Here is a 27,574-nt window from a genome sequence, read left to right on the forward strand (position 1 = left end):
TTAAAGATGAAATAGCAGCGCTTTTGGAAAGCAGTGACAGGATCGGTCCAAGTCAGCATGGATTTATGAAAGGGAAATCATGCTTGACAAATCTTCTCGAATTTTTTGAGGTTGTAACTAGTAGAGTGGACAAGGGAGAATCAGTGGATGTGATGTATTTGGACGTTCAAAAGGCTTTTGACAAAGTCCCACACAAGAGATTAGTGTGCAAAATTAAAGCACATGGTATTGGGGGTAATATATTGACGTGGATAGAGAACTGGTTGGCAGACAGGAAGCAAGAGAGTCGGAATAAACGGGTCCTTTTCTGAATGGCAGGCAGTGACCAGTGGGGTGCCACAGGGTTCAGTGCTGGGACTATTTACAAAATACTTCAATGATTTAGACAAAGGAATTGAATGTAATATCTCCAAGTTTGCAGATGACACTAAGCTAGCTGGGTGGCGGTGTGAGCTGTGAGGAGGATGCTCAGAGGCTGCAGGGTGACTTGGACAGGTTAGGTGAGTGGGCAAATATATGGCAGATGCATTATAATGTGGATAAATGTGAGGTTATTTACTTTGGTGGCAAAGACAGGAAGACAGAATATTATCTGAATGGCGACAGATTAGGAAAAGGGGAGGTGCAATGGGACCTGGGTGTCATGGTTCATCAGTCATTGAAGTTTGGCATGCAGGTACAGCAGGCGGTGAAGAAGGCAAATGGCATGTTAGCCTTCATAGCTAGAGGATTTGAGTATAGGAGCAGGGAGATCTTACTACAGTTGTACAGGGCCTTGGTGAGGCCACACCTGGAATATTGTGTTCAGTTTTGGTCTCCTCATCTGAGGAAGGACGTTCTTGCTATTGAGGGAGTGCAGAGAAGGTTCACCAGACTGATTCCCGGAATGGCAGGACTGACATATGAGGAGAGACTGGATCAATTGGGCTTGTATCCACTGGAGTTTAGAAGAATGAGAGGGGATCTCATAGAAACATATAAAATTCTGACGGGACTGGACAGATTAGAGGCAGGAAGAATGTCCCCGTTGCTGGGGAGTTCCAGAACCAGGGGTCACAGTCTAAGGATAAGGGGAAAGCCATTTAGGACCGAGATGAGGAGAAACTTCTTCACCCAGAGAGTGGTGAACCTGTGGAATTCTCTACCGCAGAAAGTTGTTGAGTCCAGTTCGTTAGATACATTCAAAAGGGAGTTAGATATGGCCCTTCTGGCCAAACGGATCAGGGGGTATGGAGAGAAAGCAGGAAAGGGGTACTGAGGTTGAGTGATAGGCATGATCTTATTGAATGGTGGTGCAGGCTCGAAGAGCCAAATGGCCGACTCCTGGTCCTAATTGTTGTGTTTTAATGAGTCATCCCAGGCCGGGAATGTTCGGTAATAATACAGCGAACTGCTATTTGATTTTCTCTTTGTTTCTGGGGGTGTAACGCTGTGGGACAACCAGTCTCCCAATGCTTTATATTCCGCAAGAGGGGAAGCAGAAGAAGGTCATTTGGCCCCATCACGCCCATGCTGACTCTCTTAAAGAGATCGGCACTTATGTCCCAGGTAGCTCTGGAGTTTCTTTTATTCGTCCATGGGCTGGAAAGGCCGGCATTTATTGCCCATCCCTCATTGCCCTTGAGAAGGTGGTGGTCAGCCGCTTTCTTGAACCGCTGCAGTCCCTGTGGTGATACTTCTGTAAATGGTGTGGTACAACCGGCCTTTACATTTAAGAGTTAAGGGCAATTAAGAGTCGAGCACATTGCTATGGGTCTGGAGTCACTTACAGGCCCAGACGGCAGATTTCCTTCCCTAAAGGACATTAATGAACCAGATGGGTTTTTACGACACTCCAGTAGTTTGATGGCCACCAGTGCTGACACGAGCTTTTTAATCACCGATTTATTTAATTAACTGCGTTCAAATTCCCCAGCTGCCAAGATGGGATTTGAACTCACGTCTCCGGATCATTAGTAGCACGCCTCTGGATTACTCATCCAGTAACATAATCACTGTGCTACCGTTCCTGGGGAGTGAGTCTCCTGGACACTGCGATGAGCAACTCCGGGAGAAAAATCACCATTCAATATGATCATGGCTGATCATGCAACTTCAGTACCCCATTCCTGCTTTCTCTCCATACCCCTTGATCCCTTTAGCCGTAAGGGCTACATCTAACTCCCTTTTGAACGAACTGGCCTCAACAACTTTCTGCGGTAGAGAATTCCACAGGCTCACCACTCTCTGAGTGAAGAAGTTTCTCCTCATCTCAGTCCTAAATAGCTTACCCCTTATCCTTAGACTGTGACCCCTGGTTCTGGACTTCCCCAACATCGGGAACATTCTTCCTGCATCTAACTTGTCCAATCCCGTCAGAATTTTATATGTTTCTATGAGATCCCCTCTCATTCTTCTAAATTCCAATGAATATAAGCCTAGTCGATCCAGTCTTTCTTCATATGTCAGTCCTGCCATCCCAGAAATCAGGGCACCATTTGGCACCACATTGATCAGCCATCATCATCGTTAGCAGTCCCTCGTTATCGAGGAAGACTTGCTTCCACTCTTAGCATGAGTTCTTAGATGGCTGTGCAGTCCAATATGAGAACCACAGTTTCTGTCACAGGTGGGACAGATAATCGTTGAGGGAAAGGGTGGGCAGGGAGCCTGGTTTGCCACACACTCCTTCCGCTGCCTGCGCTTGATTTCTGCATGCTCTCGGCGACGATAATCGAGGTGCTCAGCGCGCCCTCCTGAATGCACTTCCTCCACTTAGGGCGGTCGATGGCCAAGGACTCCCAGGTGTCAGTGGGGATGTCGCACTTTATCAGGGAGGCTTTGAGGGTGTCCTTGTAACGTTTCCTCTGCCCGCCTTTGGCTCGTTTGCCGTTGACGAGTTCTGAGTAGAGCGCTTGCTTTGGGAGTCTCGTGTCTGGCATGCGAACTATGTGGCCTGCCCAGCGGAGCTGATCAAGTATGGTCAGTGCTTCAATGCTGGGGATGTTGGCCTGGACAAGGACGCTAATGTTTGTGCGTCTGTCCTCCCAGGGGATTTGCAGAATCTTGCGGAGACATCGCTGGTGGTATTTCCCCAACGAGTTGAGGTTTCTACTGTACATGGTCCACGTCTCTGAGCCATACAGGAGAGTGGGTATTACTATGGCCCTGGAGACCATGAGCTCGGTGACAGTTTTGAGGGACTGATCGTCAAACACTCTTTTCCTCAGGCAACCGAAGGCCTCACTGGCGCACTGGAGGCGGTGTTGGATCTTATCATCAATGCCTGCTCTTGTTAATAGGAGGCTCCCGAGATAGGGGAAGTGGTCCACGTTGTACAGGGTCACACCATGGATCTTGATGTTTGGGGGGCAGTGCTGTGCGGCGAGGACAGGCAGCTGTAGGACCTTTGTCTTACTAATGTTTAGCGTAAGGCCCATGTTTTCATACACCTCGGTAAATACGTTGACTATGACTTGGAGTTCAGCCTCTGTGTGTGCACAGACGCAGGCGTCGTCCGCGTACTGTAGCTCGACGACAGAGGTTGGAGTGTTCTTGGACCTGGCCTGGAGACAGCGAAGGTTGAACAGCTTCGCACTGGTTCTGTAGTTTAGTTCCACTCCAGCAAGGAGCTTATCAACTGTGAGGTGGAGCATGGCAGCGAGGAAGATTGAGAAGAGAGTTGGGGCGATGACGTAGCCCTGCTTGACCCCGGTCCGGACATGAATTGGGTCTGTGATGGATCCGTTGGCATGTCTTCGTGGAGCGGGCAGAGAATGGAGATGTACTTTTGGGGGCATCCGAAACGGAGGAGGATACTCAATAGACCCTCGCGGTTGACAGTGTCAAAGGCCTTTGTAAGGTCGAAGAAGGCCATGTATAAGGGCTGGCGCTGTTCCCTGCATTTTTCCTGCAGCTGTCGCGCTGCAAAATCATGTCCGTTGTGTCCCGGAGGGGACGAAATCTGCACTGTGACTCCGGGAGGAGCTCCTCAGCCACAGGGAGAAGACGGTTGAGGAGGACTCTAGCGACGACTTTCCCAGTGGTTGATAGCAGGGAGATTCTTCTGTCGTTGCCGCAGTCGGACTTGTCCCCTTTTTTAAAGATGGTCACGATCCCTGCATCTCTGAGATCTCCCGGCATGCTCTCCTCCCTCCAGATGAGAGAGATGAGGTCGTGTATTCACGCCAGTAGTGCCTCTCCGCCATACTTCAGTGCCTCAGCGGGGATTCCATCCGCTCCCATAGCCTTGTTGTTTTTTAGCTGTCTTATGGCCTTTTCTATTCATTCAGTGTTGGGGTCTCACTGAGGGGGTGGCGGGTAGCATGCTACGGAATGGAGTTGAGAACACTCGAGTCAAAGGCAGAGCCTTGGTTGAGGAGATCTTCGAAGTGTTCCTTCCAGCGGGCCCTGACTGCCTCGGTCCACAATCGTATTGAATGGCGGAGCAGGCACGAGGGGCCGAATGGCCTACTCCTGCTCCTATTTCTTATGTTTATAATTTGCTGGTTTGTGCCCTTTGGACAGTGGTTTCTTTTATCCACACCATTCCGAAGTGGCGAAATGCCAAGAATAAAAAAGGGAAGAACATTTTCAAAGAGGCTGGATCGAATGTAACCCTTTGGCATTCCTGTGTCCTTCAAAATCAAAAAAGGAACGAGATTTTTTTTTTTTGGCTTTTCTTTTTCGGGGGGAGTTTCGGACAGAAATTTTCGCCGAGTTTAAGGCTGTTGGCGAAAGAACCAGGGCGGGGTGGGGGAGAGATGAGGGGATTTGTGAATGCGCTGCCTGAAAGGGCGGTGGGAACAGATTCAGCAGTAACTTTCAAAAGGGAATTGGATAAATACTTGAAGGGGGAAAATTTGTCAGGGAGCTGGGGAAAGAGCAGGGCAGAGGAGATGGGACCAATTGGGTAGCTCCACCAAAGAGCCAGCACAGGCACGATGGGCCGAATGGCCTCCTTCTGGGCTGTATCTATGATTCTTCCTCCACTGTCGGTATTTGGAGAGGATTTTCCCTGCCGCTTGCTGCTGACTGTCAGGTTTTTTTGTTGGGAATCCAATTACAGATGCAGAAAAGCCACCACTTTGATGTGGGTTTTCCATTACACATGGAGAGATAATACCGAGATGCAGTTAGTGTTCTGGTGATGTAACTAATAAATGGATTACATTGCTGTGAATTTTCTGATAGAAGATTAGCAGCTTTCAGCTTATTAAATGCAAAATTAAATCCATATTCCTTTCCCCAGGGGCCGAGCGCAGATTGAACTGTAAGGGATGTCCTATATTAATGTTGCAATGCTGATTGGCCTCGTATCCACAACGAGATCCAGTTGTTTGAATGGGGATAGAGCTTGACTTCTGTGAGACGGTGTAAGCCGGGCAATTGCCAGTCGGCATTCTGTTTTACATCTCTCCCCATTTTTATCTGTGTTAAAAGTTAATGGAATTAAAAATCGGGAGATGTGTCAGACGGGCTTCCGTCTCGCTGTCGTCGTACAAAGTCACGATCTACCTCCAATAGCTCGAAGCTTGTCATAGGCAGTCCCTCGGAATCGAGGAAGACTTGCTTCCACTCTTTAAAAAGAGTCCTTAGGTGGCTGGACAGTCCAATACAAGAACCACAGTCCCTGTCACAGTTGGGACAGATAGCCGTTGAAGGTAAGGGAGGGTGGGACAGGTTTGCCGCACGCTCCTTCCGCTGCCTGCGCTTGATTCCTGCATGCTCTCGGCGATGAGACTCGAGGTGCTCAGCGCCCTCCCGGATGCACTCCCTCCACTTAGGGCGGTCTTTGGCCAGGGACTCCCAGGTGCCGCTGGGGATGTTGCACTTTATCAGGGAGGCTTTGAGGGTGTCCCTGTAACGTTTCCTTTGCCCACCTTTGGCTCGTTTGCCGCGAGGGTGTTCCGAGTAGAGCGCTTGCTTTGGGAGTCTCGTGTCTGGCACGCGAACAATGTGGCCCGCCCTATGGTGGAGTAGGTGCGCTCAATGCCTCTGGGCTTCTATACACGGCCTAACTATCTATGGGGTGTTGGACCCCAGCTAGACTGCATATTTGGTTCTTATCTTCCGGTGGGAGGCTGTGCTGGAATCGGCCCACAGCAACTGGATTGAGTTTGGGAACTCCTTGTGTGAGATGTGGACCTGAGAAATCTCTCTCAGTGACACTGTGGAGCCAGTTCCTGAAAGCCCTGTGTAGGAAATAAAGATAGAAAGAATGACTTGCATTTAGAAACAAAGAAACTATGGGCCCCAATTTGCCCAGGAGTCGCTCCGTTTTTTTTGGAGCAACTTGATTTTTCTGGAGTATCTTAAAAATCCCCATTCTGCACATTTAATTTGTGCCAGTGTAAGTGAGTTAGTTAGGATTTTTTTAGTTTAGTTTAGTTTTGCTCAAAAGGGGGCGGTACCAGCCACCTACGCCTGTTTTGGCCATTTAAGCCAGTTTGGACAGCTAATAGTTGCTCCAAACTAACTTAGGTCAGCGTATGTGGCCACTTGTGGCGGAATAGATAATCCTTGCGGAGAGTTAAGAAATCAGCGTAGGTAGCCAAAGATGGGGGGGGGGGGTGGTAGGGAATGCTCTTGCTCAAAGTATTTTCCCATATTTTGACACTTAGCTTTCTATCTTTGAAACAACTCTTCATTAGTTCACAGAGGACATTGCAAAGCACTAAACGCCTTCACAACAACATTAAAAAAACATAAAAACCATCAATAATAAATTATAAATAAATAAATAAATACATAATAAAACTTGAGTCCTACCTTCCTAACTCGTCCCCTGAGGAACTGGACTTCTCACTGCTGGACGAGTTAGTTGTAACCTAGTACCAGGAAGACCACCAGTCCTCTAAATCCCTGGGCATCAGTCACAGATGGTGGGTGTGTGTCTTTTGTAATAAAGTCTGTGATCTCCTTTGACCTTGAGACAACACACCGCCAGGGGTGCTTTCACTGATCATTAGCTTCGGTGCCCCTGTATCGACTTGGGTGAACTTTCTAGTGAGGCTCTGAAACAACGGCAGAAAGTTCCATTGGTTTTCTCTGGTGCATACAATTTTTCAAATTCCAAGCCAAGCAGAACGAACAAAGCCTTGAGGCGTTGATATTCTGTTACAGCCCTGGTCAAGTTTCAGGCATAAATTCCCACTTCATTAAAAATGAGACTGAAGTCACTGAGCAGAAGTACCTCAGCAGCAGTATCAGTACTAAAGATTATCGGGTCGTCCCTTCGGCCAGGGATAGGGGCGGCGAGCATCGGGTCCCGCTCACAGCCAGCAGGACGCGCTGGGAGGGTGAGGAGCTACTGCACATGCGTGCAGACTCCACCACGCATGTGCGCAGCTGCCGGCAGTTTTTGGCGCAGGGCTGTAGCTCCGCCCCCCCCCCCCCCCCCCCACGAGAAACGTCGCACCAGGACCCCGGACACACAGCAAAGCGGCCAGAATCATTAGTAAGTTTTTTGCCGCTGTTTTGAGCGCACAAAGTCGGCGCTTCTCGGGAGGAAATTTGGGCCCATCGAAAATAGGAGCAGTAGTAGGCCATTCGGCCCTTCGAGTCTGCACCGCCATTCAATATGATCATGGCTGATCCTCTATCTCAACACCATATTCCTGCTTTTTCCCCATAACCCCTTGATGTCTTTTGTTTCTAGAAATCTATCTATCTCCCTCTTAAATATATTCAGTGACTTGGCCTCCACCAGCCTTCTGTGGTAGAGAATTCCACAGGTTCACCACCCTCTGAGTGAAAACATTTCTCCTCATCTCGGTCCTAAATTTCCTACCCCGTATCCTGAGACTGTGACCCCTTGTTCTAGACTTCCCAGCACCGGGGAAACATCCTCCCCACATCCAGTCTATCCAACCCAGTCAGAATTTTATACGTTTCAATGAGATCCCCTCTCACTCTTCTAAACTCCAGTGAATACAGGCCTAGTCGACCCAATCTCTCCTCATAAGACTGTCCTGCCATCCCAGGAATCAGTCTGGTGAACCTTCGCTGCACTCCCTCTCTGGCAAGTATATCCTTTCTTCGGTAAGGAGACCAAAACTGCACACGCTGTTCCAGGTACAGTCTCACCAAGTCCCAGTATAACTAATAAGACATCCTTGCTCCTGTACTCAAATCCTCTTGCAATGAAGACCAACATACCATTTGCCTTCCTAACTGCTTGCTGCACCTGTGCGTTTGCTTTCAATGATTGATGTAAAAGGACACCAATGTCCCTTTGTACATCGATACTTCCCAAGCCATCACCATTTAAATACTACTTTGTCCTTATGTTTTTCCTTTATTTAAACAGCATCTTTGATGACCACCAGAAATCTCAAAGCGCTTCACAGTCAATTAAGTACTTTTTGAAGTGTAGTCATTGTTGTAATGTGGGAAACGCGGCAGCCAACTTGCGCACAAGCAAGCTCCCACAGACAGCAATGTGATAATGACCAGATAATCTGTTTTTATGATGTTGATTGAGGCATCAATATGGACTGGAACACCGGGGATAATTCCCCTGCTCTTCTTCGAAATAGTGCCACGGGATCTTTTACGTCCACCTGAGAGCAGATGGAGCCTCGGTTTAACGTTACATCCGAAAGATGGCACCTGCGACAGTGCAGCGCTCCCTCAGCACTGCACGGGGAGTGTCAGCCTCAATTTATGAGCTCAAGTCCCTGGAGTGGGACTTGAGCCCACAACCTTCCCACTCTGAAGCGAGTGTGCTGCCCACTGAGCCATGGCTGGCACAGCTTGAGTTTTTATATTCACAACCTCAGGATGCCACAAAGCGCTTCACAGCCAAAGAAGTACTTTTAAAAGCAAGTCAGTGTTGTAATGCAGTGCTGCAAAGTACTTCAAATACTTCAAATAGTTGGAGTTCTGATCTGCTTAGAGAATGTAATGGTTGCTCTATGTATTTAATTATATGAAGACACCAAGAGTTAGAGATGGAGAAAGAAGAGTGCAGGTGTTAATCAGATCTCGTATGTATCATTCACTCTAATCTATTCAATGCAGGAGCTGACTATTAACTTCGATTGACTTGCCGTGGTGATTAACGCATGGTCATTTGTCACCATTGGCTGCTGATTGTAATCATGACCAGCTTTCATATTTCTCATCTGCTTTTTTAAAAAAAAGTACATTTGCCCCTGAATTTGCGGTCGGGGTACATACCTCCGGAGTATGCCTTCGCCCCGCGAAATATTTCCAAACTTACCTCCAGCTACAGAGCATTTGGGTCATGGGCCTCCAGGTGGAGGCAGCGTAAAGGCCCATGGATCCCCGGGACGCAGGCGATTCGGAAGCGTCCCTGGGATCACATGGGCCCAGTCCTCCAATGAGTTGGTAAGATTCCATTGCAGTCATTTTCCGAACAAAATGCCCTAATGGCCTGCAATGGAATCCTCAAATAATTAAACTATTTTAGACAAATCTAATACATATAAATGATCTGATTTTCAAATTTAATTAAAAGTCCCTTAATTACACCAAATACAATAAAAATTTTACTTCTTGAAAAATAATTTGTAAGATTGTAATCTGTGCCAATATTTGCATAAACTAATTGTAAGTGTTGGTGCATCATTTTTTTATTTTATTTTAAGATTTATATTAACCCTTACCCTGGTGAAAGCAAGCCCTATGCCTGCTTTTACCATCCGTGGAGAAAATGGTTCCACTTGTAGAAGTGAGCAAAAACTAGAGGCCATCAATATAAGGTAGTCGCTAATAAATCCAGGAGGGAATTCAGGAGAAACTTCTTTACCCAAAGAGTGGTGAGAAAATGGAACGCGCTACCGCTGGGAGCAGTTGAGACGAATAGCATAGATGCATTTCAGAGGAAGCTGGATAAACACAAGGGAGAAAGGAATAGAAGGATATGTTGATAGGGTAAGGTGAAGTAGGATGGGAGGAGGCTCGAGTGGAGCATAACCGGCATAGACCTGTTGGGCCGAAAGGCCTGTTTCCGTTCCGTAGTCACAGTGTAACTCGATGCAATTCCCTTTTGAAAGTTACTATTGAATCTGCTTCCACCGCCCTTTCAGGCAGCGTATTCCAGATCATTACAGCTCACTGCGTAAACAACCTTTCTCCTCATCTCTGCCCCACCCCCCCCCCCCCCCCCCCCCCCCGCGCCTCAGTTTTTTAGGCCGCTTGTCTTTACTCTGTGCCCGCTGGTTACCGACCCTCCGGCTGGTGGAAACTATCCACTTGATCAAACAACAGCTGGCGAATAAAGGAAGGGGCCAGCGGGCTGCCTATGTTACAGAACAGAACATGCACAGAAAGGAGTAACTGTGGGCACAAATAAATCAGTGCACACGCTGTGACTGTCAATATCATGGGATGACCGCAAACTAAACGGGAAGGATCTAGGGGATTTACTTATCAGCGGAACGCCATGGCCCATCCCGATCCCTCCGCACACTGAGGCTCGGTTTAACCTGCCGCTGTTCTGTTCGCAACCGAGGTGCCATACTTGGCCCTGACACAAGGAGGTGCACCGAGATAAAGCCTGAACACATCTCTTGGCATCTCCCAGAAAGAAACAAAGAAAGAATTTATATTTATACAGTGCTTTTTCGCAACCTCAGGACGTCCCAACGCACTTTACATCGAATGAAATACTTTAGAAGTGAAGTTATTGTTGAAATGTAGGAAACTCGACAGCACAGCAAGCTCCCGCAAACAGCAATGAGATCATCTGTTTTTTAGTCAAGGTGGTTGAGGGATAAATATTGGCCCAGGACACCAGGTAGGTCTCCCCTGCTCTTCTTTGAAATATTGCCACGGGATCTTTTACGTCCACCTGAGAGAGCAGACGAGGCCTCGCTTTAACATCTCATTTGAAAGACGGCAACTCCGACAGTGCAGCACTCCCTCAGCACTGCATTGGGAGTGTCAGCCTAGATTTTGTGCTCAAATCTCCAGAGTGGGACTTGAAGCCACACCCTTCAGTGGACAGCAAGCTTGCCTCTGAATCAGAAGGTTGTGGGTTCAAGTCCCACTCCAGAGACCTGAGCACATAATTCAGGCTGACAATCTAGTGCTACAATGTCAGAGGTGGTGCCTTTCTGATGAGAGATTAAACCAATGTCTGACGCTATTTTGAAGAGCAGGGGAGTTATCTCCGGTGTCCTGAGCCAATATCTATCCCTCAACCAACATCACTAAAACAGATTATCCGGTCATTATCTCATTTCTATTTTGTGGGAGCTTGCTGTGCGCAAATTGGCTGCCACATTTCCCACATTACAACAGTGACTGCACTCCAAAAGTACTTCATTGGCTGTAAACGCTTTGAGACACCCAGAGGCTGTGAAAGGCAGTATAGAAATGCAAGTTCTTTCTTTCCCAGCCCAACCGAAGGCGGGTGTGTGGGGGGGGGGGGGGCGAGGTGGCTGGAGGCTGCGTTTGCTACCGTACAGTGCTGTCCTTTAGCTGTGATCAGTAAACTCCACACAGGCTGGGGCCTGAATCTGGAGCCGACACGCCTCACCGCAACACTGGACCAACCATTGAGCTGATGGCAAAAACCCGACCACCGCCCAAATCACCGAGAAGTGTTGTGTATTGTGCACAGGAGGTTGCTACCTCTGTGAAAGCAACGGGAGCAGCGTGCGGTGGCATGCCACTGCAGGGAGCGGAGCGTGCTGCTGCAGGAGGGCGACGGCTGACTGCAGTGCGGGCAGGCGCAGCAGGAGCGGCGGGGTCGGGGCGGGAGCGGCAAGAGTTCGTAGAGGGATGTGATCGGGGCCCAGGAGAGGCGAGAGTTCGGGGCCCAGAAGAGGCGAGGGCCCAGGGGCAGCACGGGCCCAGCCCACACTGCGATATCTGTGCGCACTAGGTCCGTGCAGCAGAGCTGGTCTCCAGTCGCCTTGGATAATCCTTGCCACTGGTCCAAGACCTAGCTCTGTCAAGCCCGTGTGGTGGCTGGTGTGCAACGGCCATGTTAAAAAAATCCACGCACAGGCATCTTCCACCCTTCAACATGTAGTTCAAGATCCAGAATATTAGGTCCTTCATTGAAACACCTGTGAACTCATCCCTTTTCGGCGTGGAAGCAAGTCCTCCTCGTTTCGAGGGACTGCTTATGAAAACAGAGTGCGTTACGTTATGTGGATGTACTTGTCGGAACGGCAGTCCTAATAAATTGATTGTACCCGGGGTAACGAGGGCTTTAAAATGGATAAAAATGGTATTGTATTGCTGTCAAGGCTGGAGTCTGGAGCTGTTAGTTACCACGGCACTGTGTACTGAATCAATCGGAGCTTACATTGCCACTGGTTGCAGGGGCTGATGGGGCTGTGTTCACAGCAGACAGAAAGCATCGCTTCAATCCACTGCACAGTTACTGTCCCGCACACAAGGTGTGTGCGAGACCAGGTGAAATGAAATTCTGAACACCAAGGGACAAGGTTCGCTATTTGTAGTGAAAGCAACTCTGTGTACACCTTACTGTCTCATTCTACCCTACGTAAACCTGAGGTCATCCAAAACTCGGCAGCCCATGTCCTAACTCGCACCAAGTCACGATCACCCATCACTCCTGTGCTCACTGACCGACATTGGCTCCCGGTTAAACAAGGCCTCGATTTCAAAATTCTCATCTTTGTTTACAAATCACTCCATGGCCTCGCCCCTCCTTATCTCTGTAATCTCCTCCAGCCTCACAACCCCACAAGATATCTGCGTTCCTCAAATTCTGCCCTCTTGAACATTCCTCATTATAACTGCTCAATCATCGGTGGCCGTGCCTTCAGCTGTTTGGACCCTAAGCTCTGGAACTCCCTCCCTAAACCTCTCCGCCTCTCTACCTCTCTTTCCTCCTTTAAGACGCTCCCACAACCAGCAATGTGATAATGACCAGATAATTTGTTTTTGTTATGTTGGCTGAGGGATAAATACTGGCCAGGACGCCAGGGATAACTCCCCTGCTCTTCTTCGAAATAGAGACACGGGATCTTTTACGTCCACCGGAGAGGGCAGACGGTGCCTCGGTTTAATGTCTCAAACCAAAAGACGGCAGCTCAGGCAGTGCAGCACTCCCTCAGCACCGCATTGGGAGTGCCAGCCGAGATTTTGTACTTGAGTCCCTGGAGTGGGATTCGAACCCACGACCTCTGTGCATGAAGTCTCGGCCATTGTGGGAGTGATTGGTCTCGGGTGGTAGCGAATCGTCGGACCCGCCCAATGACGTCAATGAAAAAGAAAATGAGGCAGGGTGTAAAACGGGCTTTGCTAATTTGCTATTGCCCATTTTGCATTACTGCTGGGATTTTTTTTTTATCACTGTCCATTCCCCACAGGAACGATGTGGATCCACTCACATTGACTGCAAAAACAGATTAAAGCAACCTTCTGAAACTGTATTGATAAATAATAATTTGGTCCTATGGGGACTGGGGCCGGGCTGGGCCGGGGGGGTTGAGATTAAATAGATATTGATTCTCTGTGTTAAATCAGATCACTGAGTCTGGACAGCAATGCTCCCTCTTTTATACTGTTCGTCCTAAGTGAATATAATTTCAGTTACAAAAAATATAATCAGTTAATTGGTTAGTTGTGGAAGGATTATGATATAAATAGACAATAACGCTTTTCTACAGCATAGTATTAAATTTGTGGCATCTGATTGCTGAGATTACACGAATAAAATCGATCGAGGTGCAGCCAGCACAAAGCAAGGATCTGTCAATGACAGCGCAAGAAACATGACCATTTTCCCACTGCTATTCTTTCATTACTGCAAGAAGTATGGGATATTCAAACGCAATTTCTGGAAAAAAATAAGATTATTCCGCCTGTGTGGGCTTTGGGAGAGGGGGGTTGGTGGTTAAGCAGAGCGCTGGGAGGATAAGTCCACCAATCACAGGATGTCGTCAATTGGAAGTTGTAACGTGTTTGCTTCATGGGTACTTTGCTTAAGAATTCATAGCAACACATTGCGATTAAGAACTAGTTGGTTTATTAGCAAAGGTTTAACAATCACACTACACATTACCAGTCCATCCACCAGGCTCACAACCACCTGCCTCATCGTGGATCCCCCGAACCCAACTGGCTGGGGCTTTATTGAGTCTTGTGAACGTCACTTAACTGGCTGAGCCACTCCCGACTCAACTGCTCTACAACTATTTCAGTTGAAACCATGAATCAAGTGCCCCCTGATTAAAGGGGGGCACTAAAACCGACAAACTTAAACAAATTAAACTTTAGACATTAGTGGATCAAATTAAAATTTGGTTGCCGGGGTGATGATGCACTCCAGTCCCTCCGGTGCCCACCTCTCGTGGAAGGTCGCGTGCTCCATCCCCAGGGACACCCTGGCTCAGATGTAACCATGGAAGAGAGGCAGGCAGTCAGGCTGAACGACCCCCTCGACTACCCGCCGCTTGGACCGGCTAATGGCCCCCATGGCCATGCCCAGGAGCAGTCCGATGAGGGGGCCTTCTGACCTGCCCACTCCCCTCTGCACAGGGTGCCCAAAGATCAGGAGCGTGGGACTGAAGTGGGACTGAGGAACAACCCCTTCAAATAATGGAAGAGGGGCTGCAACCTCAATCAACAGCTCTACAACTATTTTAGTTATGCAATTGTAAGAACTGCTTACAACCAAAGTCATCAGAGGATCACTTTATCCTCAAGTAGAAAGTAAGAGATGTGATGGCTGGGAATCGAACCCAGGTCAACTGCTTGGAAGGCAACCACGCTTACCTCTGCACCACCATCAAACCTCTGTGCATCCTCACAGAAGTAGTCAATGCAGGGCGTAAAGTCGTGCTGGAGGGGTGTAAAACTTGGCGGTTCATGACCCACAACCTTGTGTAGAGGCCTGCCAAATCTGGGGGTGTAAATGTATCTGACCCAAAACTCAGCCCAGTCACCCCTCCCACCCAGGCCGGCTAGTTTAAGATCGGGGCTTTTGTTTCTATGGAAACCGTCTTGAACAATGCTGGCGCACATATCTTCTCTTTCTCTGCCAGAGTCGCTAACACGTGCTGTGGTAGAATGACATCGAATTTACAGCAAAGAGGCAGACCATTGGGCCCACCTAGTCCATTCCAGTTTATGGTTCACTCGCACCTCCCCGTTCTGCAAACATACTTCATCGAACCCTATCAGCATACCCTTCGAGTCCTTTCTCCCTCATGTACCCACCTAACTTCCCCGATGCTATTCGCCTCAACTACTCCTCGTGGTAGCGAGGTTCACATTTCTCCTGAATTCCCCATTGGATTTATGAGTGGCTATCTTATATTTATGACCCCTAGTTTTGTAGGAGTGGAAACATCTTCTCTATCAATTAAATAAAGACAAAAGGCGTATTAATAATGGAAGATTCTGTTCCACTAAAATGGCATGTAGGCTGGTATTTAAATCACCAACACTAGTTAACTGCTCAACACTGGCATCCGAGCTGGTGCTGATAGAGTGCGTGCCATTTAATCTTCAGCGATTCAATCCATTCTCTCCATGTTCTGCGAAACTCGTGGAACACGAAGGGATGGATGAAGGAGAGGTTTTGCTTTACAGAGTATTTACAGTGCAGAAACAGGCCATTCAGCCCAACAGGTCCGTGCCGGTGTTTATGCTCCATATGAGCCTCCTCCCATCCTACTGCATCTCAACCCATCAACATAACCTTCTATTCCTTTCTCCCACATGTACTTATCTACCTTCTCGTTAAGTGCATCTAAATTATTCGCCTCAACCATTGCGAGTTCCACATTCTCACCACTCTCTGGACAAATAAGTTCCTCCTGAATTCCTTATTGGATTTAATAGTGACTATCTTATATTTATGAGCCCTCGTTTTGAACTCCCCCACAAGTGGAAACATCTCCTCTGCATCTACCCCATCGAACACCGACATAATTTGAAGTATTGTGTACAGTTTTGGTCTCCTAATCTGAGGAAGGACATTCTTGCTATTGAGGGAGTGCAGCGAAGGTTCGCCAGACTGATGCCCGGGATGGCAGGATTGACATATGAAGAAAGACTGGATCGACTAGGCTTATATTCACTGGAATTTAGAAGAATGAGAGGGGATCTCATAGAAACATATAAAATTCTGACGGGATTGGACAGGTTAGATGCAGGAAGAATGTTCCCTATGTTGGGGAAGTCCAGAACCAGGGATCACAGTCTAAGGATAAGGGGTAAGCCATTTAGGACCGATATGAGGAGAAACTTCTTCACTCAGAGAATTGTGAACCTGTAGAATTCTCTACCACAGAAAGTTGTTGAGGCCAGTTTGTTAGATATATTCAAAAGGGAGTTAGATGTGGCTCTTGCAGCTAAAGGGGTCAAAGGGTATGGAGAAAAAGCAGGAATGGGGTACTGGAGTTGCATGATCAGCCATGATCATATTAAATGGTTGTGCAGGCTCGAAGGGCCAAATGACCTACTCCTGCACCTATTTTCTATGTTTCTAAAAGAGCCAAAGGTAAGCAGAGGAAACGTTACAGGGACATCTTCAAAGTCTCCCTGAAAAAGTGAAACTGGGAGTCCCTGGTCAAAGACCGCCCTAAGTGGAGGAAGTGCATCCGGGAGGGCACTGAGCACCTTGAGTCTCATCGCCAAGAGCATGCAGAAATCAAACGCAGGCAGCGGAAAGAGCGTGCGGCAAACCTGTCCCACCCTCCCTTTCCCTCAACGACTATCTGTCCCACCTGTGACAGGCACTATGGTTCTCGTATTGGACTGTTCAGCCACCTAAGGACTCACTTTTAGAGTGGAAGTATATAATAGATCACAATAGATCAGAGAATCCTCGATTCTGAGGGACTGCCTTTGACTGACTGACTGACCGATGAATTTAGAAGATCTCTATTGGATCGTCCCTCAGCCTTCTCTCATCCAGAAAAAGAGATCGCCAGCCTGTCAGTTTTTCCTGATAGTTCTTAGCCTCTCGTGTTGCACAGTTCCACAAGTGTCGACCTCCTACCTTGGCCAAGTGGTCATTCTGCACATGTGAGCCCAGTGAGTGAGCACGGGTTATTCGACTGCAGAGCACATCGCCAAGGCCAAGCAGCTGACATCCACACTTCCTGGCTCCATTATCGCCCCCTTTACACTATTTCCCAAAGTTCAAATGACCCCACCTACCGCCCCCGCCCCAAACAATGGTAGGGTAGTGAAGACCAACCCCTGGAATGTAGTGATATAAGAACATAAGAAATAGGAGCAGGAATAGGCTATTCAGCCCCTCGAACCTGCTCCACCATTCAATAAGCTCATGGCTGATCTGATCTTGGCCTCAACTCCACTTCCCCGCCCGCTCCCCATAACCCTTGATTCTCTTATTGTTCAAAAATCTCTCTCCACTTTAACTATATTCAATGACCCAGCCTCCACAGCTCTCTGGGGGCAGAGAATTCCACAGATTCACAACCCTCAGAGAGAAAAGATTTCTCCTCATCTCTGTTTTAAATGGACGACCCTTTATTCTGAAACTATGCCCCCCTAGTTCTAGATTCCCCCAGGAGGGGAAACATCCTCTCTGCATCTACCCTGTCAAGCCCCCTCAGAATCTTATACGTTTCTGTAAGATCACCTCTCATTCTTCTAAACTCCAATGAGTACAGGCCCAACCTGCTCAACCTTTCTTCATAAGACAACCCCTTCATCTCAGGAATCAACCTGGTGAACCTTTTCTGAACAGCCTCCTGATGGAGTGGGGGGTTCAGGGAGGAAGGGTAGGTTTATTTTGGACGGATGTGCTAAGTTGGTCCGAAGGCCTCGCTCGTCTGATATGACCTCCTGATCTTTTAAGCTTTCTGTGCGTTGGAGGTCTTAACACCTGCAGCGATGGGCCCTCTTTGTTTAACACTGTTTGCAAGCCATTTAAATAATGGGTTATGAAGAAGCCACTTTATGTATGGGCTCATGAATGGTCAGCGAGATAGAAGGACATATAATAGATCACAATAGATCAGAGAATCTTGGTAAAATGAATCGGAGGCAGGGTGCTGTCTTCATCTGCAGGGTTTGACGGGACATTTAACAAAAAACATCCAGGTTACAATTTATCACAAATGAAAAATTTTATGACTACACTTTATGACAGGAACAATTAAAATTGTAATGAACAATATGAATATAGAAATTATATCCCCAGGGCATCTTGATGCTCACGAACTCAAGTTTCATAATTTGCTGCATTATTTCTGTCTCGATGCGGAATAGGTTAGGATAAGCACAGCAGTTGCTTATAACCCAACTTCGATATTCTGTGAAGTACCTTGGGATGCTTTACTACATTAAAGGTGCCCTATAAATGCAAGTTGTTGGTGATCGCGAATGCCCCACTCATAAGGCCTTTCACACACCAACAATTTTTCTCTCCCACTTCTCTAGAGGGCCCTGACTCACACTGGGATAGGGTTCCATGGGACCTTGGATCTCACACTGGGCTACTGTTCCATGGGACCGAGAATCTCACACTGGGGTAGGGTTGCATGGGACCTTGGACCTCACACTGCGTTACTGTTCCATGGGACCGAAAACCTCACACTGGAGTAGGGTTCCATAGGACCTTTGATCTCACATTGGTGTAGGGTTCCATGACCGAGACCCTCACACTGGGGTAGGGTTCCATAGGACCTTCAACCTCACAGTGGGCTAGGGTTCCATGGGACCTTGGACCTCACACTGGGGTAGGGTTCCATGGGACCTTGGACCTCACACTGGGGTAGGGTTCCATGGGACCTTGGATCTCACACTGGGATAGGGTTCCATGGGACCGAGAACCTCACACTGGGGTACGAGTCCAGGGGACTTTTGATACCCTCCACAGACTCGTCAACTCTCGCAGATCAAAGATGTCCATCTCGCCGTTTCACTCAAATGCCATTGCAAGTCCAGGCTTACGTTCTACCAGCTCTCTCATTTCAGCCCTGGTAAGAATAGCTGAGTGTTCACATTTCCGCTGATCGTCGCAGCAATGAACAGTGATCCTCAAGGGCTCCGGCGCGAGAGAGATTGGGGAAAGTCACAGTGACACAGAATCTGCACCGGGTGTTCACGTTTCGAAACTGCGCTTTGAGCCAGGACTCCCCTGACACTTGGCATGTTAGCTCTTCCCTGCTTGGTCTCCTCTACCTGTGGTCGTAGCAAGACATATTCACTCTCACGGATTTTCCACCAGTCTCATGGATTTGTGGCCTTCCCGAACCCCAGCAGTGTTTGCGAGAGGTTATCTCACTGATTGCAGTTCTGAAAGGTCAGCGCCTCTGCTCCCAGTACCTTAGCCAAGACATGTGAGAGTGTCAGCAACCTTCAAGGTAGGCCTCACAGCTCGGCCCAGTCCTGTCCTTTCCTGAAATGCACACAAACACACACACACACACGTGTACACACTACAATAACTTGCATTTATATAGCACCTTAAACACAGTAAAACGCCCCAAGGCGCTTCACAGGAGTGTTATGAAACAAAATTTGACACCCTCGACACATAAGGAAAAATTAGGACAGATGACCAAAAGCTTGGTCAAAGAGGTAGGTTTTAAGGAGCATCTTAAAGGAATAAAGTGAGGTTGAGAGGTTTAGGGAGGGAATTCCAGAACTTAGGGCCTTGGCAGCTGAAGGCACGGTTGCCAATGGTGGAACGATTAAAATCGAGGATGCTCAAGAGGGCAGAATTAGAGGAGTGCAGACATCTCGGCGGGTTGTGGAGGAGGTTACATAGATAGGGAGGGACAAGGCCACGGAGGGATTTGAAAACAAGGATGGGGATTTTAAAATTGAGGTGTTGCTTAACCGGAAGCCAATGTAAGTCAGCGAGTACAGGGGTGATGGGTGAGCGGGACTTGGTGCGCGTTAGGACACGGGCAGCAGTTTTGGATGACCTCAAGTTTACGTAGGGTAGAATGTGGGAGGCCAGCCAAGAGTGCACTGTACATGTACAACATTACACTTGTATGCACACACACTCACGTGTCATTATCAGAGGCAGTTCTTCGAAACGAGGATGACTTGCTTCCACGCCAAAAAAGAATGAGTTCACAGGTGTTTCAATGAAGGACCTAATATTCCAGGTCCTGAACTACATCCTGAAGGGTGGAAGATGCCTGTGCGTGGATTTCTTTAACGTGGGGTGGCCGTTGCACACCAGCCACCACACGGGCTTGACAGAGCTAGGTCTTGGTCCAGTGGCAAGGGTTACCCAAGACGACTGGAGACCTGCTCTGCTGCATGGACCTAGTGCGCACACATATCGCAGTGTGGGCTGGCCCATGCTGCCCCTGGCCCCGAACTCACACCTCTCCTCAGCCCCGATCACGTCCTTCTACAATCTCTCGCCGCTCCTTCACCCTGACCCCGCCGCTCCTGCTTTGTCTGCCCACGCTCCAATCACCAACCTCGACCTTGATGACATCACTCTTCACTGCCATCGCCCTCCTGCACCAGCTTGCTCTGCTCCCTGAAGTAGTAGAAACATAGAAAATAGGTGCAGGAAAAGGCCATTCGGCCCTTCGAGCCTGCACCACCATTCAGTATGATCATGGCTGATCATTCACCTCAGTACCCTTTTCCTGCTTTCTCTCCATACCCCTTGATCCCTTTAGCCGTAAGGGCCACATCTAACTTCCTTTTGAATATATCTAACAAATTGGCAACTTCAACAACTTTCTGTGGTAGAGAATTCCACAGGTTCACAATTCTCTGGGTGAAGAAGTTTCTCCTCATCTCGGTCCTAAATGGCTTACCCCTTATCCTTATACTGTGACCCCTGGTTCTGGACTTCCCCAACATCGGGAACATTCTTCCTGCATCTAACCTGTCCAATCCCATCAGAATTTTATATGTTTCTCTGAGATCCCCTCTCATTCTTCTAAATTCCAGGGAATATAAGCCTAGTCGATCCAGTCTTTCTTCATATGTCAGTCCTGCCATCCCAGGAATCAGTTTGGTGAACCTTCGCTGCACTCCCTCAATAGCAAGAATGCCCTTCCTCAGATTAGATCAAAACTGAACACAATATTCCAGGTGAGGCCTCACCAAGGCGCTGTACAACTGCAATAAGACCTCCCTGTTCCTATACTCAAATCCCCTAGCTATGAAGGCCAACATGCCATTTGCCTTCTTCACCGCCTGCTGTACCTGCATGCCAACTTTCATGATGTACCATGACACCCAGGTCTTGTTGCACCTCCCCTTTTCTTAATCTATCACCATTCAGATAATATTCTGACTTCCTGTTTTTGCCACCAAAGTGGATAATCTCACATTTATACACAGTATACTGCATTGTACGCCTCCACGCTGCTCCTTTTATGGCCCCGACCTGCCGCTGGTGTTCTCACGCGTACACACATGCAGACACACACCCTCACTCTCTTTCTCTTACATTCTCTCTCTCTCCCTCTCTATCTCTCACATACAGACACACACATTCTCTGCTCCCTCACTCACGCACTCCCTGTCACTCTGCATATGTTTTTTCTCTCTGTCTCTCTCATACGTGCATGCACAATGCTTGCATGCACACAGACACGCGCTTGCCCTCTCTCGCACTGGATCAGTGGAGTCAGCTCAGCACGGACCAGGGATCGAGCAGACACCTTCCTAATCGTCAGGCTCAGTGCAAACCACTGTGCAGCTCATTCACCCACTAAACCCAGCTCAGACGTTACATGGAAAGCCTTCGCAGCGCTGGCTGCTGTACTTTCACGGAATGCTGCTTCTCAAAGGCATTTCACGGCAAATTAATATTCATAAGCTGTTCGCCAGGCTTTGAAGATCTACAAATGGATCTCAGAGCGAAGTCATTCTCTGTGCGCGCAAAAAATAACCTGTGCAACTATTCCATGCTTTTAACAGCGAGTTCCAGTGTAATGTGCGGATGACTGAAGTGTGCGGGATATCATTGCTCCTTCCCCTACCCCACCCCCACCCTAACTTACAACGCCAGGGTTTCCTTCCGACAGTCAGCCAGACAGTGTTGCCCCTCTGCGATGTGCCCAAGGACAGTAGGTCCAGCACTGTCACAACTCATGCTGTCGACCCACACAAAGGCCATCAGCAGCCTTGGCATTGGTTGCACCTTGATCGGTTTCCAAGTGCTTGAAGGAGAGCCAGCACTGGCGATGGACGGGCATCGTCCTTGTACGGTAGCAGAGTGGTTATGTTACTGGGTTAGTAATACAGAGGCCTGGACCTGATGATCCACAGACGTGAGTTTAAATCGCACCATGGCATCTGGAGAATTTAAATTCAGTTAATTAGCATAATCTGGAATAGAAAGCTAGTGTCTGTAACGGTGGCCGTGAAACTATCGGATGTGGTAATGACCAGATCATCTGTTTTACGGATGTTGGTTGAGGGAAAATATTTGCCAGGACACTGGGGAGAACTCCCCTGCCCTCCTCTTCAAATAGTGCGGCACTCGCTCAGTACGGAAGGCACTGACTCATTGTAAAAACCCATCTGGTTGACTAACGTCCTTCAGGGGAGGAAATCTGCCGTCCTTACCCATTCTGGCCTACATGTGACTCCAGACCCACAGCAATGTGGTTGACTCTTAACTTCCCTCTGAAACGGCCTAGTAAGCCGTTCAGTTGTACACAACCATGACAAAGAACAGAGGCAAGAAGACGGCTCACCACCTCCTTCTCAAAGGCAATTAGGGATGGGCAATAAATGCCGGCCTTGCCAACGACGCCCACATTCCAGGAATGAATAAAGAAAAATTGTGCTCCTCTGACTGCTGCCCCAGGGAGGGAGTGCTGCACTGTCGGAGGTGCCGTCTTTCGGATGAGACGTTAAACCGAAGCTCCGTCTGCTCTCTCAGGTGGACGTAAAGGATCCCGTGGCAATATTTCGAAGAAGAGCAGGGGAGTTATCTCCCGTGTCCTGGCCAATATTTATCCCTCAATCAACATAACAAAAACAGATTATCTGGTCATTATGCATTACTGTTTGTGGGAGCTTGCTGTGCGCGAATTGGCTGATGCGTTTCCCACATTACAACAGTGACCACACTTCAAAAGTACTTCATTGGCTGTAAAGCGCTTTGAGATTTCCAGTGGTCGTGAAAGGCGCTATATAAATGCAAGTGTCTCTTTCTTTTAGTGCTGCACATCAAATTTCTTGAGACAGACTCAGTGAAATCATGTAAAGCATTAAATCCCTCGTGCAAACAAATTCACACATCAGTGCCTATTGAATGCATTGAGGATACGCATGCATTCTTGGGATTGCTCATAAGTAGTAAAGGCTTATAAATATACCATCTAGCGCACGATGTACTAATTGCTTAAAAATAAATACGAACGTTGATAGCCTGAGAGCTTTTTTTTATAGGAAACAGATTGCATTGAAGGTAGCTGTGTGCTGCTACAGTGTGCTGAGGAACATAGCAACAGGAGGAGGCCATTCAGCTGATCTGTACCTCAGCTCCATATCCCTCGATACCCTTCCCCAATAAAAATCTATTGATCTCAGTTTTTAAAGCTTCAATTGACCCCCAGCATCCACATTTTTGGGGGAGGGTGGGGTGGGGGGGAATGGTTCGAGATTTCCACTACCCTTTGTGTGAAAAAGTACTTCATGATTATCACCCCTGCATGGGCCAAGCTCTCATTTTTGTATTAAATCCCCTCGTTCTTGATTTCCCCCATCTGAGGAAATAGTTTCAGTGTTTAATAACAATAACAACTTGTATTTATATACCGCCTTTAACGTATACAGGAGTTTTATGAGCACCGAGCCGCATAAGGAGAAATTAGGGCAGGTGACCGAAAGCTTGGTCAAAGAGGTAGGTTTTAAGGAGCATCTTGAAGGAGGAAAGTGAGGTAGAGAGGCGGAGAGGTTTAGGGAGGGAGTTCCAGAGCTTGGGGCCTAGGCCGAGTTTTGGATCACCTTTAGTTTAGACAGGGTAAATGTGGGAGGCCGGCCAGGGGTGCGTTGGAACAGTCAAGTCTAGAGGTAACAAGGGCATGGATGAAGGTTTCAGCAGCAGATGCGTTGAGGCAAGGGCCGAGACGGGCGATGTTATGGAGGTGGAAATAGGCGGTCTTAATTATGCTTATTTAATCCCGTCCTGTTCCTTTAAATCCCCCCAAATGTTTTGTTGTAAATTAGCGTATTGTGGGGTCAATTTGAGGCAAATTACTGTTGTTCAGGTAGGTTTGTCTGATCCATCGGGAGGTAATGTTTCATCCTGTCAATCTGGGCTTGCTTTGAACCCGAAATGAAAGGATAAGTGCATGGATTTTTTTTGTTTCTTAAACTGAGAAATCTGAGTGAAGCACTGGGGGTTTGCAGTGCAGGAAAGGACCATGGGTTGAAGAAAGAATGATCACAGACAGAATCATAGAACAGAACAGCACAGAAGGCGGCCATTCGGCCCATCGAGTCTGCGCCGGCTCTTTCCAAGGGCAATCCACTTAGTCCCACTCCCCCCCCGCTCTTCCCCCATATCCCTGCAATTATTTTCTCTTTCAAGTATTTATCTAACTCCCATTTGAAGGCTACTATTGACTCTGTATTCACCACCCTATCAGGCAGGGCATTCCAAATCCTAAACACTCGTTGTATAAAAAAGTTTTTCCTCATGTCGCCCATGGTTCTTTTGCCAATCACCTTAAATCTGTGTCCTCTGGTTCTCGACCCTTCAGCCATTGGAAACAGTGTCTCTTTATTTACTCTATAAAACCCTTCATGGTTTTAAACACCTCTTATCAGATCTCCTCTTAGCCTTCTCTGCTCTAAGGAGAACAACCCCAGCGTCTCCAGTCCATCCACGTAACTGTAATCCCTCATCCCTGGAACCATTCTAGCAAATCCCTTCTGTACCCTCTCCAAAGCCTTTACATCCTTCCTAAAGTGCGGTGACTAGAACCGGAGCTGACTCAAGAGGTAGTGCTTTGTAAATTTGGAGTTTGTAAAAACATGCAGCTATCAGGAGGAGATGCAGTTAAGGAGTTCCAGAGTTTTGTGGAAGTTCTGGGGCAGGATCAGCCATGGCTAATCATCGACCTCAAATTCACTTTCCCACCCACTCCATATCCCTTGATTTCCCCGAGAGTCCAAAAATCTATCTATCCCAGCCTTGAATATACTCAATGACTCAGCATCCACAGCCCTCTGGGGCAGATAATTTCAAAGTGAAGAAATTCCTTCTCATCTCAGTCTTAAATGGCTGAAAGTTGGAATTTAGGAAAAGCTAGCTGAAGAAACTGGCCAACCCTAATGCAACCACCATTTTAACTTTGATGAACTGAGCTCCCGCCTGCCCTCTCAGGTGGACGTAAAAGATACCATGGCCCTATTTCTTAGAAGAGCAAGGGGAGTTCTCCTCGGTGTCCTGGCCGACATTTATCTCTGAACCAACATCACTAAAAAAAACAGATTATCTGGTTATTATCAAATTGCTGTTGGTGGGAGCTTGCTGTGCCCAAATTGGCTGCCAGGTTTATTACATTACAACAGTAGCTACACTTCAAAAAGTACTTCATTGGCTGTAAAGCGCTGTGAGACGCCGTGAAAGGTGCTATATAAATGTAAGTTCGTCCTTTTTCTGTTTCAACTTGTGGAGAATTACCCGTAGTGATGTTTCCTGTGTCTTCCCTTTTCTTTCTCTCTGCAGGTCACCGATGACCTTATAGTGTCCTCGGCTGAGTGTGCGAGTGATGACGAGGACCTCGATGAGTGCGAGCCGAGTTCAGGTGGGTTAGGTCAGTCCATTTTTGCTTGCTTCTTTCTTTCTTTGCAAAAATAGTTGGTGTAAATAAATAAATAAATCAATAAAATAATAATTCAAGTAGATGAATCGTCTCAGGCATCGGGTCCCATGGAGCAGTGTGGGGGAAGGGAAGTGAGGAGCAACTCCAGATTTTGAAAAAGACACCAATTTCGGACTGAGGCAACGATAAACAAAAGCAAAATACTGCGGATGCTGGAATCTGGAATAAAAACAGACAATGCTGGAAATACTCAGCGGGTCAGGCAGCATGTGTGGAGAGGAAGCAGAGTTAACGTTTCGGGTCAATGACCCTTCGTCAGAACTGGAGAGTGTTCGGAAAGAGCAGATTCTTAACAAGCACTGAAAGGGGGAGGGGAAGAAAGAACAAAAGTGTGGTGGGGGGAGGGGGAAGATAATTTGTTTGATCAACAGATGACAAATTGGAATTACCGCCCGTGATCCTTCTAGGACCCTCCCCGTCAGACTAAATTTTGAAGCAGGGATGAGTGAAGATTTCATGTTAATCCCGCCGATTGTTCTCCTGCTCTTCATTGATAGCACACAGGCCCATGGGATCTCAAGTGCGTTTTAACATGGTATCTCGTCTGTGTGCTAACTTTGTCGCTCCCGGAGCTGGGGCCAGCTGCAGATAGCCGAAATTAGTCATGGACTGGTGCCGTGTTAATCCGACTGATGCTCCAAAATGTTGCCGTCAGTGACTTGCTCCCGTTTTTTTTTTCGTTTTCACACTTTTTTTTTTCTCTATATATAGAAATTTCTGTTTGCTGACGGAAGCATTTTGCCTGCCACTGCCAGAAAGAAATCGTATGATATTGAGCTGATTTATTGCAAATATTAGGCTGGTCTTTTATTCTCTCTCTCTCTCTCTTAAGGCTTGCCGTGGGTTAGGCTATTGTAATAGAGAACAGATATCAAAGAATTTCTGTGTATGATTTTTTTTTTAAACGTAGAAGAACCTTTGCAGGCTTACCAACATATTTAAATATATATATATAGGTACACGTGTGTATGTATATATATTTATATATAAACAATAGCGCAGATATGAAAAGAGATATTAAGCAAAAGATTTTTATAGCAAAAAATATTTTAACTGGGCTTGCAATTTTATTTTTAAATTAATATTAAGTAAACATATTTGATACAGGTCGATCAAACGCCCCTAGGTTTTAAGATTCCCTAAGTTTTATATATACTTTCTATTTTACTTTTTGGGGGGTAAAATATATATATTTTTTTTAATTAATAAAAAGACAGATTTCAACAGTCCCCCACCATCAAATCATATGTTTACACAGAAATTCACTCCCTCATTCTAACCCCCAGCATCAGCAAACTTGAACAGTTGCATGCGATGTTGTTCTATCTGTAAACGCACGCCTGGTTTTAAGTTCGACATGTGTCATCGTCAAGCGCCAGTTATATCTGACATTACTCGCTATTTCACTTCATCATGTTCCGCATGTAATTTTGGTGGTAGAGAATGACAATATCAATATATATATCTGTATATATAGACAGATATATATATTCATTCATATTTTGTTGGGAAAAACAATTAAGAGTAATTTTGAACGTTTTTTTTAATCGAGGCTCTTTTTTTCGTTGTGATTTTTTTTTCCGATTGAAACTTTATTCCGTTTTTTTTTTGCAAAAAAAAAAAAAAAATTTTTTTTTTCTGCTCTAGAGGCAACAAAATCTTTTCTTGCCATCGAACCTGGCAGGAAGGGTGGTGACTTCTGCCCCCCGAGCCGCCAAAGAAAGTTGTGTATGACAGAATAATAAAACAGGAATTAAATAGGTGATGCCAATCACTAGACTCTCCTCACCCCTCCCCTTCCCACACCTGAACCGCCTTCCTTGCTGTCA

The 27,574-nt window shown here is 47.2% G+C and overlaps 1 protein-coding gene across 1 annotated transcript in view; it reads left to right on the forward strand.

Moving 5' to 3' along the window:
- nrxn3a (neurexin 3a) overlaps positions 1-27,574 on the forward strand; it is a 2,272,338-nt gene that overhangs the window by 2,191,402 nt on the left and 53,362 nt on the right. Inside the window, exon 17 of the mRNA XM_070879627.1 lies at positions 25,589-25,667. Coding sequence (XP_070735728.1) covers positions 25,589-25,667 — 79 coding nt within the window. The remainder of the gene's footprint in view (positions 1-25,588; positions 25,668-27,574) is intronic.

The sequence above is a fragment of the Pristiophorus japonicus genome, chromosome 4 (genome assembly GCF_044704955.1).
Source record: "Pristiophorus japonicus isolate sPriJap1 chromosome 4, sPriJap1.hap1, whole genome shotgun sequence".
NCBI lineage: Eukaryota > Metazoa > Chordata > Chondrichthyes > Pristiophoridae > Pristiophorus > Pristiophorus japonicus.